Source organism: Coturnix japonica, chromosome Z (assembly GCF_054131305.1).
Source record: "Coturnix japonica strain WE chromosome Z, WE-NBRP24, whole genome shotgun sequence".
Classification (NCBI taxonomy): domain Eukaryota; kingdom Metazoa; phylum Chordata; class Aves; order Galliformes; family Phasianidae; genus Coturnix; species Coturnix japonica.
The window spans coordinates 18592876-18609138 of NC_140702.1; the positions used below are offsets into that span (position 1 = coordinate 18592876).

General features: G+C 35.3%; 1 protein-coding gene across 3 annotated transcripts in view; it reads left to right on the top strand.

Moving 5' to 3' along the window:
* The window catches only part of TMEM161B (transmembrane protein 161B), a 42004-nt gene that overhangs the window by 10109 nt on the left and 15632 nt on the right, over positions 1–16263 (top strand). Inside the window, exons 2-9 of one of the 3 annotated variants that reach the window (XM_015849741.3) lie at positions 427–530; positions 4341–4421; positions 6669–6766; positions 7707–7863; positions 8736–8887; positions 9486–9546; positions 11266–11406; positions 15224–15337. In XM_015849741.3, coding sequence (XP_015705227.2) covers positions 427–530; positions 4341–4421; positions 6669–6766; positions 7707–7863; positions 8736–8887; positions 9486–9546; positions 11266–11406; positions 15224–15337 — 908 coding nt within the window. The remainder of the gene's footprint in view (positions 1–426; positions 531–4340; positions 4422–6668; positions 6767–7706; positions 7864–8735; positions 8888–9485; positions 9547–11265; positions 11407–15223; positions 15338–16263) is intronic. The other 2 variants (XM_085530406.1, XM_085530407.1) reach the window with 2 other exon arrangements.

The following is a 16263-nucleotide window of genomic DNA, read 5'->3' on the forward strand; positions in this document are numbered from 1 at the left end:
TAAGTGGTGAACTATGGTGTATTTGGGGGTGTCAGTGTTAAATCATGTTGAAGAGAAAGAGACCACAAACAGCAAGATTGTGACGAGTGATTAGATTGTACAGCAGAATATCTTGTGGAGTATCAACATGTGGCATCCCAACCTGCTCAGCTGAGGCACTCTGTTGGGAGCTGGCAGGACGCTGATGCTGCTGGCCTTGTGATGCCTTTTTCTTTTGGTAAAGGATGTAGTTGGTTACTGCAGGTTCCAAGGGATTTCTTGAACACTGATGCAGCGTGGGGTTTTTACCTTCTAAATTGAAAAATAAAATAAAAAAATCATCCCTGATACATGAGGGTGTTTTCAAAATATGGGAACAAAACAAAAAGGTACTAAAGCAGATTTTAAGAGCACATACTGACTTCTTGTTAACTTATTCCTCTACAGGGTGTAATAGGTGTACAGTTGGTGGTTACCATGGTAATGGCTAGTGTCATACAGAAGATCATACCTCACTATTCTCTTGCTCGTTGGCTTCTCTGTAGTGGCAGGTAAGATAAGAAACTGTTGATACATGGTGTGTGAGTGTGGTAAAGCAATTACGCATCACAGTCGAAACAGTAGAACTTTACTAATTTAGTTTGTCTTGAAAAGTAATTAATCTACTTGCTATTCCTGAGCTTTGCACAGCATGATGGCAACTGACTTGCAGGTTCGAGGTATTAAAACAGTGCTACTGTGAAAGAGTAGACTTGTTGCTGTTAATTGTATTAGTCATAAAGCTATCTGTTTTCCAGCTCTTACCTTACTAAAGGAACAAGCTACATAATTTTATATTGAAAAGCTAAGTTAAATACTGTTAAGAACCAAAGGACTTCTTTCTTTGAAGTGCTTCAGTATTTGTGACAGTTGTACTGATTAGCCTTGCATAAACAGAGTACTTAGGTATTTATTAAAAATTGTGTTTTGAGAGCTTCACAGGACAGGTTTACTATACATTTTAATATAGTACTTCTTCATAATGATAGATCAAACAGGCAGTGTGTTGCAAAGGGAGCTTTCCCTGTGTGACAATATTCATAATAACTAAAAACAGCAGCTGTTTTGAATTGAATCAGTATCTTAAATATTAAAAGCAACAGAGATGCTTTGTTTATTCCTCTGGGAAGAAAAACACCTTGAATGATCAGAAGGTAGCATTATGTCTTTTGGAACTGTTGAAATTTGGAGAACGCTACATCTCTGCTTCTTGATTTCTGAAGGAGTTTCCTTAAATGATAGCATATTCTCTGGTAGTCTTAACCAGTCTTGTATAATTTTCCACTGCTTTCTTCCCTCTCAGTATCTTTGACATATTTTATTTTATTTTATTATTATTTTTTTTATTTTTATTTTATTTTATTTTTCAGTTTTTCCCTTTTCAAATCCCAAATGATTGCCAAGAAAAAATGTCACTAATGTGTGACATTTAAAATGCAAATGAATGTGTGCTAAATATCACAGCAACAGTGGAGAGGTGGAATGGAAAACAGAGTTCTCAATGGGCAGATGATGCAGATGGAAATCATACTCTTAGTTGTTTTTAGAAGTTTCATTGTTGACCACTCTTGCAGGGTATTTTTTCCTGTAAAAAGAATATTATATTGTGAGTTACAGAAAATTTTCTATGAATATGAAACTTCATATCTTCATTGTTTATACAGTGTTAGTATCATAGTGTTGTATCAGTTATATTTCAAATGATATCTTCTACTTTTTATATTGTATTTAAAACTTTTGTCTTTATGTCCATTTCAGAATTTATTTATTTTTATTTTTAAGAATTGCTCAGTATTAAGCTTGTGTCCTTCATTCTTATTGCATTTTCATTCTCTGTAGTCTCTGTATTCATATTCTAAGGCAAATGTTGTGCCAGTGAAAGATTTGCTGTTCAAATATATTTTTGGGGTCACCCTTTCTTGTTTTTAATCTTTGCACGTGTACGGATAAGTACATAAAGCAGAATTTCTGCACTAGCTCTTTGGAATTCCGCTCCCACTGAGGTCAGTGGGTGTCTCCTTGCCTTTCATGTTAGTAACCTTGAAAATCTCATTGTTGCTTTTCAGCATTCTATTTATAAGGTAACTATTCTAGTGTGTTGTCATTCCAGTCATTATGAGTAACACACCAAATACTAGAATTTTGTAAAGAGACGTGAATGCCTCTGTGTTTCAGAAATAAAATCGAATCAGGAGCTTTACTAAAACAAGAATCTGAATTTTAATGTCAGAAAGAAAATATTTTTTTTTAATAGTTTATCTGACAAGCATATGTAAACCTATTTTCTCAAGCATTATCCATTTGTGAAGTGTTTTCTTAGATGGACTTCTGTAAGTGGGGTGGTGGAGTGTGTTTTACACACACAGTGAAGTCCAGCTTTCCTAGGAAAAGTTACTACCTCTGTGTCCTTTCCTGTCAATGTGTTATTTTCAACTAGACTGTGATCACCAAGGCCAGTTTAAGTTACTTGGCCAAGATGTTTTTCTTCAGAAGCGCTGGGAGGTTTTTCTAAAGAAATAATCTGAAATATCTTCAGGAGACAGTCCTTGCTGAAGGGGAGGGAAAGTAAACATTTTATGAGAAAATGCAGAGCCTTAAGTGACCAGCTGGTTTCAAGATGCCCATATGTGTACATTCAAAGCCCATTAAAAGGAAATACAGACATTTTAAAATTTAACATAGTTGTTAGAATGGACAGACAGAAGTTGTTTTTTTCATTTGTAGAGTGGATGGCTATCTTTAACTGCCGAAACATAATTTACTTATATTCGAAAAGGTATACAAGCCTTTTCAGGACTTGAACAGAATATGGACATTCAAATTGATTGAGTCAATGAATTGGCAGCCCAAGTGTCTACCAAGGCATTTGCATATTTAACTAGTAAGTCTGTCTCTACCAAAATGTTGCTTTTCTCAGTGGCTTTTGTCCTCCCTCCAAGCCACTTCAGGAGAAAAGTGATGTTCTGTTCTACAGTTATTAAAGGCAATCATTCAAATTAACTGAGGCATGTTTGTTCTGGTCTTCAGTGTAAACTCTGTCAAAGCTACAGAGTAATCAGTTGCAGAATCTCAGTTTTAAGCAGGCTAAAGCAAATGCAAACTTTTTTTTTTCAACCTCTACTTTAATGAAAATGTGTTCACTTTTTTTTTCTTTTTTTGTTTTGAGATTTTAAATTGAAGTCCTGTTAGCTTTATTAAACTAAAAAACAACAACAACCCCCCCCAAAAAAAACCCAAAAAAAACAAAAAAAAACCACCAAAAAATCCCCTTATTAATATTGTTGCTTCTGTTACTTGTAATTTTGTATTACTTGCAACACATTTTGTAGTGCAATGAAGTCCAAGTTGTGGTTTTAAGTATTCTTTGTGTTAGCATACCAAACAGAACCAGAATTTTGTCTGTGGCATTTCAGATTCTCTGATGTAGATTTGGATGGTCTTATTTAGTGAGATTTTCCGAACTTGAGTAATAATAATAGTTATGGGTTCCATTGCTCCCTCTTGATTATTACCTTGTATTAAACTGTATCATAAATCAGTAACCTTCTCTAGAAAACAAAACAAAACAAAACTTGTGCATTTATATAGATAAATCTGCGAAGTATGTTTCTGTTTATAGTTGGACCTCTTTGCCTTAACATTTTAGCAGAAGAATCAGAGTGACAGCCATCCAAAATCTGAAGGGCACCTTGCTTTTGCTGGGTAGGAAAGACGGTACTTCAGCTACTAAAGTTAAATCAAATTTGAGTAAAAATACTGAGACTGAACCATCTTTTTTTTCCACTTCGGAACTTCCTTGCCTTCTCTTGCCTTTTAGATAAATGAGTAAATGGATGGTGCATTTATGTGTGAAAGTAGACGATTGTACAGTTTACACATAAATCAGTTAATTTTGTTTTTTAAATAACTCTTGTGCAAAATCCATAACTGAGATAGTAGAATATGCGGATTGTTTTGTAGACAGCGTTTACATATTTTAATATTTACCTGTCTGTGCTTTTGTAAGCTGCTGTCCTTTTTCCTAGTAAGTTTGGAGACGCTTGCTTTGAGAAGTGAAGGGCATGTTACAAAGGGGCAGCTGTAAAACTTTCAAATGGTATATGGGAAGTAATTTGTGCTGAAGAGAACTGAAGGTCAGCTGTTGTTGTTCAGTCCAAGCAGGGTATTTTGTTTAGGTGTTGCAGATAACTGCTATTGTATATATATAGGTCTGTGTTGATGTATAGTTATGTTTTCTTTTCTTTCTTTCTTTTTTTTTTTTTTTTAATAAATCATTGTATATTGCTAGTGTTAACAATATTTTACTTGCAATTTCCCCTTAGTTTACGATGGTATCAACATCCTACTGAAGAAGAACTACGGATTCTTGCAGGGAAACAAAGAGGGAAGAGCAAAAAAGACAGGTAAGCATTTCTTTCTCTTCCCCCCCACCTTTTTTTGTTGTTATTGTTGTTATGATCTGTATTACAACTTTGGCCAACTTCTGGCTTTTTCTCTGACTCTAAAACTGCTTTTTGCATATGATTGTGATGCTTGTGTTGTCACGGCTCTGAACTGTGTTCTTTTGTTTCACTAAATAATTGAACATTTCCAGTTTGTACAGCAGTGGATGATTCCCAGGCCTTAAATGTGGTTTGTGAAATTGTTAATTTGGTTACAGGGATTTTTTAAAATCAGTGTACTCATTTCATGGAGCCTGAGGAAAGCAAATCTTCTTTAGTGTTGAAGCTCCTCTTTTTTAGGCAAGATTTGAGTGTGTGAAATTTGGCTAAGTATATTGTGTTATTGTTGTCCTCTAAGAGGTTTTGAGCTTTTAGTATGGCTTATTTCATATATCACAATATCATATATTCATATATATTCATATATCACATATATATATCACAAAATCGTAGGGTCTGGGAGAGTCCACCAGAGATCATCTCCCTTCAAAGCAGATGCCCTACAGAAAGCTGAACAGTTTGGCACCAAGTGGGCATGAATATCTCCTGAGAAGGAGGGTCCACAGCCTCTGTGGGCAGCCTGTTCCAGTGCTCCATCCCCCTCACTATGAAGGTCCTTCACATATTGGTGCAGAACTTCCTATGCTCCAGTTTATGGCCGTTTCCCCTAGTCCTGTCTCCACACATCACTGAAAAGAGGTTGGACATGTCTCTTTGACTCACACATTTAAGATAATTATAAAAATTAATCAGATCCCCTCCAAGTCTTTTCTCAAGGCTGAACATACCCAGTTCACTCAGCCTTTCCTCATAGCGGAGACACTCCAGGCCCTTTATCAGCAGGCCCCCTGCTGGAGAGAATCTCTCCAAGAGATCCTTGTCATTTTTCTATTGGTGAGCACAGAACTGGATGCAGAACTCCAGGTGAGGCCTGGCCAGGGCAGAGTAGAGCAGGAGGATCACCTCCCTTGACCCGCTGGCCATGTTCCTTTTAATGCACCCCATGGAAAGATTTTGAAGATGATGGTATTAATATAGTTTCAAAGCATCAGGGGAAAAAAAAAAAAAAAAAAAAAAAAAAAAAGTTGTTGCTCTAAATAGCCTTTCTGGTCTTTATCTCTTTGCTGTGGGGGGAAATTTCCACCCCCCGCCTCCCCCCAAAAAACAAACAAACAAAAAAAAAATCCCAAAAAACCCACATTGTTCAAATCTGTTATTTGTTACCAGAAATTCGAGAAGCATAAAAAAGCTTTAAATTATGTGTTGCATTTTTGTTTATACTGTATTTGGAAGGTAATTCAGTGGATCTAGAAGGGGAAATGATGATGGCTAAAAGTAAGGCTTAGAGCCTCTGTGTATCTGTTATGTGCTGCAGGAATGGCTAAAACCAGGTTTTTGAACCCTGACTTAGTATCAGAGTTTGCAGAGTTTCGCCTATTTCCTCCGAAGAAGCATGATGTATTACTTCTTTTCAAGGTCTACTGTATCTCTAGTATTGCTATTAATACGGTGATAATTGTTTTTACTTTTTTCACAAGCAGGATATGAGTTGAAATAGGTCAAAGCCATTTCTGCAGCCATTCTTTTAAATTAGAAAACTGCCTAATAGTTATTTTATTGATGGCTGATCTGATACATCTTTCAAGGATCTAGGTTAATTTAGCTTAGGCGACAAACTTAAAAGCCTGATGCTATTTTGGGAAATCTGATTTTTTGGGGAGTGGGCTTGGAATCTTGTCTAGACTTTGTTTGGAAAGTGTCACTTCAGCTTCAAGTTTCTTCAGGAGATTTGTTTGGCAAGGCGGATGTATTCTTCTCTACAGTGGTACTCATATAACAACTATCGAGGCTGGGGTTACTTTTTAGATCACTACAGATTCCTGTCTAACAGTGGAATGGAGTAAACAGTACCCACCAGCTTCTGTCTTAATTTGTGAATAGGATACAGCATGTAGAAGTGTGCATAATTATCATAGTGCATTAGAACGCTACAAGATAAACCCTGTAATTACTGGCATACCTTGTTGTTTCTAAACTCTTTAAACTGGAGTTACTGCTTTTAGCAAACTAGATAGAAGTGCTTACATGTAAGGAAAAAAAGTCTGCATTCTTCTTAAATTTGAAATATTGTTATACATACAAAGAGAAAGTTGATTTTGTGGAATCTATGTTTATTTTATTTATCTACATATGTATTTTTTGTTACAGAAAATATAATGGTCACATTGAAAACAAACCTTTAACCATTCCAAAAGATATCGATCTTCATCTGGAAACAAAGTCTGTGACTGAAAGGGACACTATTGGTAAGAACAAAGATGCTGATACTACAATGATGTAATGTATCAAGTATGTCCTGGTATTTTCTATTAAGTATTTATTTGCAGCAAATGCTGGATTATCTTTTTTATTGACAACCAATATAAAGAGTGTAAAATGAGATTGCAAAAATTGTTGCAACCAGGCATCCAAAGCAGTATGAGACCGTGTGGAAAAGATCACATCACAGCGTATTAAAAGCAGAGATCATAGCTTTGGATGAGAAAATGGTAACTGACAGATGTTGAAACTTATGCTTTCTGCTGTCCTGAAATAGGAAATGTACTATTGCACAGAAACCTAGACCTACAGAGTTGAAACTGGCTTAATATGCTTGTTTACCAAAAATGACAGAGCAGAAGAAAGCGGCGTCAAATGTTTTGAAAGTTGCTTGTAAAATCATGATTTCTGATTCCTTAACGATAATGAATTTCCTTTACATATGTAACCTTAAGACTTTTCTATGCACGTATGCTATATATTTCCTTATTTACATTTTCATATGCATGTGCTGTATACAGAAGCATCAGTGTCTTCCTGAGTGTTTATGGATATGAATGCAACTGAAGATTTAAATGCTTTTAAAGAGCTATGAATTCAAGCAGGTTAAATCTGACAAAATTATTATTTCAAAGTAAGTACAGGACTTGGAAATACCCGTATTTAACCAATGTCCTGTGTTTGTTGTCACATATCTCATAGTCAGGAGACAAATGCTGCATAGTGTTTTGTGGCTTTTTAACTCTCTTGATCTAGGTAAGGTGTTTGGGAGGGGCAGGCTGGACTTTCTTATCATGAATTGCTCTTTATACTTCCCAGCAGCTCCCTCTTTGTAAATAGCCCAGCTTAATTTATTGTATTCCGTATATGACAACACTTACCTTAAAAATATCATAGGTGTAACGTTTGCAAATTTGTATTTTTCAGCATTACATTACTTTCCTGAATACCAGTGGTTGGTGGATTTCACTGTTGCGGCTACAGTTGTGTATGTGGTGACTGAAGCATATTACAGCATTGTGAAGCCCCCGCAAGAAATGAATATCAGTGTAGTGTGGTGTCTACTTGTCTTGGCTTTTGCAGTGTATCCTTTTCTGTTTTCTTATATCATTCTACCAGTTCCATCATGCTGCAATTCACAGAAAGCTCTCTATTGTTGTTTTAGAGAATACTTAAGTATTTACAATTCTTTTCCAAATGGTATAAGCTAGCATCATTTTCAGGTAATGTATATGCTGTAACATGTTTCTTTGTGTGTGCTGATATAAATAGCTCATAAACATTTATACCAAGCCATTTATAGAAAAAATACAGCCATGTGAACATAGAATTAATGTAGTGTGTACCTGTTCTGAACTAATATTTCCCCAGCCTGGCAGTCGAACATTGCTGTCCATACATATTGTTAGTAATTTTTGAAGAAGCGTGCAATTTACTGCCTAGCTTTTCTGTTATGTTTAGTCTCATACTTCCTGAACTAAGTAATACAATAATGTAAATCATCATGTGTTGCTAATTTGCATGCATGAATTCATAACTTTATAGAGTTTCCAATTTTATTTTTTTTTTCCCCCAGATTCAGTACAAAATAAAACATATAGACAGTTGTAGGAGCTCAAATAGTACTGTGATCTGTGAAAAGCAACATTCTCTTCTGGAAATGAAAGAAACAGTACTTTAGGAAGCAAGCAATACTGAACCGTAAAACGAAGCAGCTATGGTTTTGCTATAATTAATAGAAGATATTCTTATATATTATTATTAAAATAAGATAACCCATGGTTGGGAATATTGCTGTAATTGACAGCAAGTAAGTCTAAATTAAAACTGTATTGCAGAGAAGCGTGTTCCTACCTACATATCATCATATCATTTAGATGATCAGAATACAGCTTGATAATTCTTAAATATTGTTATTTTTCCAATTTTATTTTCCTTGACCCTTTTCTCGCGTAGTAAGGTACTGTTTTCATTGACCACTCACTATTTCAAAGTAGAGGAAGGAGGTGAAAGATCGGTCTGTGTCACGTTTGGCTTTTTCTTCTTTGTGAAAGCAATGGCGATTTTGATTGTGACAGAAAACTATCTGGAGTTTGGACTGGAATCAGGTAACTCCCTTCTTTAGTATTTGCAACCGTCTTATTTATTGATTTATTGCATGACCAGAAAGATTTATTTCACGTCTTTTAGATATTTTTGGGAATGTATCTGTTAATTTTAACACTGTTATGTGATACAGTGTTTCTGGAGGATAATTTGTCTATTTTCCCTGCTTTGTATTAAGATACATAAAATACCTTGTTTGGTTGTTTGTTTTTTTTTTTTTGTTTTGTTTTGTTTTGTTTTTGTTTTGTTTACATTTTCCTTCCAGTTTTATTTTTAACCTGTTTTGCCTTGCTTTGTGAGGTGAAGCTCCCTTACTGAAAAAAAAAATAAAGAATAGGTACCTGGTCTGTAAGAGTCCATGGTAATTCCATTAATGTTCATGAAATGTTCAAATATCAAACAGGTACTTTCAAAGATTGTTAACATCCAAGTTTTATTTCACTGTGGCATAGTAATTAGCATGTGAAAGAATTATCCTGGCATATGAATACTTTTTAAAAGATGTATCGCTATGTAGCCTTTTATAGGGAGGTCGTGGGGGGTGGAAGGAAAGGATTGTTTTTGCTGTGATAAAATGCATTAATGTATGTGTCTCCACAGGATTCTCAAATTTCTCAGAAAGTGCTATGCAGTTTCTTGAAAAGCAGGGTTTGGAATCCCAGTAAGTCCTGGAAATACACTATTCTACATTGTGTTTGCATTTGTAACTGAACCACTTGGGTTTTCTTAGCAAGCATTTGTCTAGCATATTGTGCTGTTCTACATGCTTACAACCTCCCAAAATTGTGAAGAAGTGTATTAATGAGAATTATCCATCAATACTTCAAAGTATCTTTGTTTTCTTTTTAATTTACATATAGTTTCTGCCCTGGTAGTTTGGCTGTAGCATTTAAAACAAAAAATTCAAAAGTATAAATATAGTTTTCGTGGCAGTTCTTAAGCAATCTCTGCAACACTGAAGGGACTGTTCTAAACAGAAAAGTATCTTTTTGCTATTCCTGTAGTATGTAAGAGGATGAATGAGTGAAAAAGCTTCAGACACCGCAGATGGAGCTTGTGATGAAGTTGCCTGTAGGAGTAAATTTTGGCTTTAGTCGCATCTTCAAGTTGTGTAGTATTTGCCTCTTTCACAGATACATCTGCTTGCTACAGGATATCTCAAGTTTTGTATGTGCTTCAAAAGAGGTGTGCCATTACTAGTTACATTACGTGTATACACAGTCACTGTCATAGATAGCCTTTGTGAATTGTAAAATTGACTTGTAGTATAACTCTCCTTTCGCATGTACTGTCACATGTATTATGGGGTGTATCCTTACTGTGAGAGATAAGCCTTCAATTTCTGACTTGCAAGTTTTCAAGTATTGTGCCAGAACTATGGAATTTCTTTATTTCTGTGGAACAGATCTTTCTAATATACCTACTTAGAAAATATATAACTTTTAGGTAGGATCATCAGAGAAACCCTTAACTGAATCCCATGTATTTCTTAACCTTTCTCCACTTTGTTTTAGCTAAGGTTTTATGACTTTACTAACTTTTCTATTAATATCCCTGTTAAAATTCCTTTATTTTTAAACTTTTGCAGTGCTTTGGCTTTTCATAGGAGTGATTGAGTTGATTATGGTAGTTTGAGGTTGTGGACTAACAAGTCTGAAGCCTATATGGATAACTAGAATTGGTTTTGTTCCTCTTTAATCTGTTATGTCATTTGATTTTTTTTTGTGTGTGTGTGTATGTATGTGTGTATGTTTATTAATCCAATAATTCATTTAATCCATGATAGTTTTTAAAATAATTGTGAAGTAATGCATAGTTAATTAAAAGAAAGAACAACATTTTCTACTTGGAAGAGACATAACTAATTAGATACATGTATGTGTTTGATAAATCTATGGGAAAACTGAAGTTATAAGTTTGACAAAGCTTCTTAATGGATAAAAGAATGTAGCTAGTATATAATTTAAAAACCACTGAAAATTTAAAATTGTGATATGACTGTTCTCTTAAAAATTAACCATTGACTTCATTCTGCTAGCTTTTCTGTGATACAGTTAGTTATAAACTGCAATGTAAAGTTATTCTTTTTTTGTTTTATTGTACTAACAAATTTAACATCTTATAGGAGTTTTTTTTTGGTACAGGAAGTTTTTTTAATAGGAAGGTGTTCTGTTGATTTTATTAAATAAACAGGTGACTTATTTCTTTTGTTTTGGTGCCTGGGTGAGTTGTAATGATGCTGGTATTCCAGAGTAAAACTGTACAATACTTTTTGCTTTTTGATTAAATATTAGATACTGTTGAATTGAAAGTAATCACTGATACCGTGCCCATTCACTTTCTCCTCAGGAAAATGCTCATTTCCTCTCTTTTCTTTTAGGGGTCCTGTGTCTAAACTAACCTTCAAATTGTTCCTGGCTGTTTTGTGTTCACTTATTGGTGCTTTTTTGACATTCCCTGGCTTGCGACTGGCTCAAATGCATCTGGATGCTCTGAATTTAGCAACAGAAAAAGTAACACAGTAAGGAAAAATATATGCACATAGGTATATGCTACTCAGTCTTAAATCTTTGTTGTCTGGAAATAAACAAAATGAACAATTCCAACATGAAGGTAGTGACTAAGACTTCTGCTGCTACCTGCGTTTTCTATCTCAAGCAGACTTGCCACCTGCCTCTTTCTGATCAAACTGTACTCTGACAGTCTTTCATTCTTTGCCTTGTGACTAGAGGCCCAGTTTCAGGAACATTCCTTTCCTCCTGTGAGAGCACCATAAGGAATGTTTCTACATAATGCTTTCTTTCCTTAGTCATGTTTCTTGGGAAGTTCAGCTAACTGGAAGAAGACATACAGCCATAGACTTTTTTATTTTCTTCAGTAGCGCAATAGGTGAGCATCATGCTCTTGTTGATAAATTTAGGGGAAGATCCAGAGGCAAACACAGACAACGACAGCAACAACAACAAAAAACCCCACAAAAATACAGCTAAAAAAAGAAGAGGAAGGAAGCAATAGCCTCAGAAAGGCAATAAACTGGAAAAATGCTTAAAGTGAATCTAAAACTCAATGAAAACTTCTGTTAATAGATTTAGAAATTAGCACAGAGTACTTCATTTTCCCATATTTCTGTGCTTCTTATATGATGACCCAGAATATTCTAACAAGTCAGATGTTAATATGACTTTAAGGGAACATCTTTTTTTGCAGCTGCTCTAAGTAGCAGTTTTCTTAGATTTAGCTGTTTGTTTGTTTTTTTTCCATCTTTCTTTTGTTGAGTGAATGCCTTTCATAGGTCTTGACCATTGATATTTAATGTATAGGTGTTACAGCATGGGCCACTGTGATGATTTAGTCTCACTCCTCTGCTAAGAGAAACATGTGACCAGCAGGTAGAAGGAGGTGATTGTGCCCCTCTAAATCTGCTCTTGTGATACCCCACATGGAGTACTGTGTCCAGTTCTGGGGGTTCCCAATACAAGAATAATGTGGAGCTGCTGGAGTGGGTCTAGAGGAGGGCTGTGACGATGACCAGAGGGCTGGAGAATCTTGTCCATGAGGACAGACGGAGGAAGTTTGGGCTCTTCAACCTGAAGAGGAGAAGGCTCCAAGGAGACATTATAGCAGCCTTCCAGTACCTGAAGGGGGCCTGCAGAAAGCTGGGGAGGGACTTTTTAAGAGCATGTAGTGACAGTAAGAGGGGAAATTGTTTTAAACTGTAAGAGGGTAGATTTTGACTTGATATCAGGAAGGAATTCTTTACTGTGAAGATCGTGAGGCACTGGCATAGGTTGTCTAGCAAGGCTGTGGATGGCCCCTCCCTGGAAGCATTCAAGGCCAGACTGGACGGGTTGCTGAGGGCTAGAGAAAGGTGTCCCTGCATACAGTAGGGGACTGGGACTGTATGATCTTAAAAAGATCTCTTCCAAACTACTCTATGATTCTGTTTTTGAATATAATAATTAGGTATAAACTGAAATCTGTTTTTTCTGATAAGTGCTCAACATAAAAAATTGTGTTTAAATTGAGTCCTTCGCTGCTGGTAAATTTCTAACTAAGTATTTTGTGTTAGATTTGAGCTCTTTGTAGTTGAATGCATGTAACTAGGGCTGCAGGCTCTTGGCTCCTGCTTTATCTGCTGTTAATTTCCTGTCTACATGTAGGCTGTGGCCAACTCTTAATCTGTTCTTTTCAGGCAAATAAAGTGCTCATTTTTTCATTTTTATGTGTATAAATATTTTACAATTTAATGTATCTTTTCTATAACTATATTGTAATTTTCCAGCATATTCCTTGATCTGTGATTGTGAGATTCTCTGCAGGAATATAAAATCTCTAAAACAGAACTTGATTAATAAGTTATAAAAGGTCAATTGATAATTATTGGGATGAGGTTTTGAAAATTGAATCTTGTCTAACTTGATGTTTACAGGATATTAGATCTGATTGTTGAAGATAACATTATGCAGCACCAAGCAATTTTTTTTTCATAAGTCTACTAATATTTTGACTATTCAAGCCAAAAAATAGAAAACAAAAATCTCATACTCGGGAATGGATCAAAACTTGATCAGTCAGCACTGTAAATAGGTAATGAAGTTAAAAACAAAGAGTCATCACTGATAGTTTTCAGTGGGCCTAAGGAGATCAATGTTTGCTCTTTGTGATGTATTTTTGTCAGTGAGCAGATCATTCCTTAGTGTTTGGCAGTAACTAAAGGGAATAGTAAATTAGGATGACTGTAACTGATGCAAAACTCTCTAGAATGGGTGTGGGAAAACAGTGCTGTTCTTTGCAGTCAAATATAAGATTATACTTGTTAAGAGAAACCAGGTAGGACAAGCCATAGTTATAAAATAGGAGACTTTAAGAAAACAGTGAAATCCCCCTAAGTAGATTAAGTAACTACCACTTGAACAGTGTTGAAATAATTAACATGATTTGTCCACAGATGTATATACCAGGAATAAATTTTAGAGAAAAATAGGATAAAAATAATTATATTTCTATATTATACTTCTAATTTTGTTAGTTCAGTTTTAATTGTGAGCAGTATCCTTCCTTGTATATATTGTGGAGTTGTCTTAATTTGTACTATTTTCCTACAGTCATTTTCCAGAATCTAAGAATCCTTTAGACTTTTACCTTCTGCTCAGATAAGCAGAAAGGGAATCTTGCTGCCACTTAGTACTTTCCAGTCCATTTACTCAGTAGGATGTCTTTAATTAGAAGTTGAAGTGAAATGTTCTCACAAGTTACCAAGATGATCTGGACTGCTCCTGTTGTGCTTCCTAGCAATACTTAAAAACCTACTGTGTGTATTTCTTCATCTTGAAGCCAACGGTTTATGTGATGCAGTAACAGCTTCTGAAACATTCCAACATTTTAGTGAGTATAGGATGAGTTTAGCAAGCTTGATTGTTTGAAATCAGTACAGTATTTCAGAATAACTTTTGGTTACCTCATTTTTTTAATTTTTATCTTTTTATAGTTTAGAAGGGCTGCTGTTGGAGATGGCTCTATAGATGAGCCAGTTCTGTTACAGCAGAAGTGTTGCACTTGTGAAAAATATCAGATTACAGGATGAATTGTCAACTGTTCTTATTTTATTTGAGAACTATAAACTGATTGGGATATGGGCTTTGGACTGTTCTAAGGGAAGAATAAAATAAATATGTTTATTTCAGCGAAAGCTCCAGAATAATATATTTTTAAACCTGCTGTTTTATACGTGGAGTTCCTTTTAAATTAGCATTGTAGACAGTGTAGGTTTGTATTGTGCTTTTGAAGCAATGTATTTTTTTTGTTAGTATCTTTAATTGAATGCAAGTTTCCCCTGGTTTGCATAAGGTACTGGAAATGAATCTGAGTACCTTTTTCATAAAACAAAAAAATCTTAAAATTATGACATGTTATCCATCTAAGATGCTGACTGCCTAGATTAAAACTGTAAAAGCTATTGCTGTTTGGTATGTATGGTATGTTTGGTACTGCTGTTTGCTATAGTATGGAATTGTTTAACTGTCTTTCCTATAGTGTGATACAGTGCATGTAGGTAGTTCCTTTGACTGGATTATTAAAGTGTCTGGAAGAAGAATTATTTCAAAGAGCACTTTTAAAACCACAGTCAGTGTGGTTTCACGTTATGCAGTATTGCTGTTTTGTTGAGATGTTAGTCATAATTTTAAAAATAGAGAAGTAATCTTATTATTTACCTTTCGCTCAATTATATTAAAGTTTGGACTTAACCTTTTTGAGTCTGTATTGCCAAATTCAACAGTATGCTGATTGTTTGCATTTAAAAACTTCCACCCCCCTCCCTTTTATTTTTTTTCTTTCAGAACACTTCTACATATAAACTTCTTGGCACCTTTATTTATGGTTCTTCTATGGGTGAAACCAATCACTAAGGACTACATTATGAACCCACCTTTGGGCAAAGAGAGCATACCTTTGTAAGATTCCCTTTAAGAACTCTTTCTGGGGTTACTGAGCATAAAGCTATCAGTCTAAGTAGTGCCCTCTAAAAGTTTAGCGGTGTGAAATACTAAAAATTGTACAGCTTTTGTCATTCAAAGTCTGCTCTTTGAGCTCAGCTGTCTCAGGGGAAGAATGAATCAGAGTGCTGAGGTGATGGTTTTAGAAGAGCAACTATATGCTGGCATCTCTTTAGCAGACTACTGGATTGTTTTTCTGGAGTACCACCCTACTACCAGCTGTTGGAAGCCTTACAGCTCACATATTGGTTTAAGAAATGAGTGGTTGCATTGAAGACAAATGGGATGCATAAATATGAGAATTGGCCTAAGGCTCTCAGTATGATGAGAAGTGTTTCAAAATCTATGCATAGATATAGTGCCTAGCTTCAGTATTAATTTTGCTTCATTAATAGATACAATATGTAAAAGCATAAAGACAGAAGAATTTTCACAAGTGATGCTATACTATAAAATACTGTTTTCAGTAGCGTAGATGGTTGTTGTTATTGCTTTTAGTCTAGGAAGATCAGAATAATAGTAATTCAGTAGGTTTATAACTGATATGTTTGGTTGTTAGTTTTATTGCTTAATATATAGGTCACTCTGAAAGTAATGCCTCCTATTTATTTCCATGGGAACTAAAAACAAATAAAAGATGGCAGTAACATTGTTTAGGAGAGCAAATGCTCAGCTACATAACAGTCTTTTCCAGTGTAGTTACCACCATGGGTTACACATTTTAACCATTGATGAATGGGAGCTGGCATGCCATTCTCATAAAAAGTATGCATGACTGTCTGGAACATGGCTAGTCTTTCACATTGCTGTCACACTGCTGGAGCATACTAACTGCTGTCTCACCATGCTACCTCCACTGTTTGGTCTCCATAAACATGCAGCAG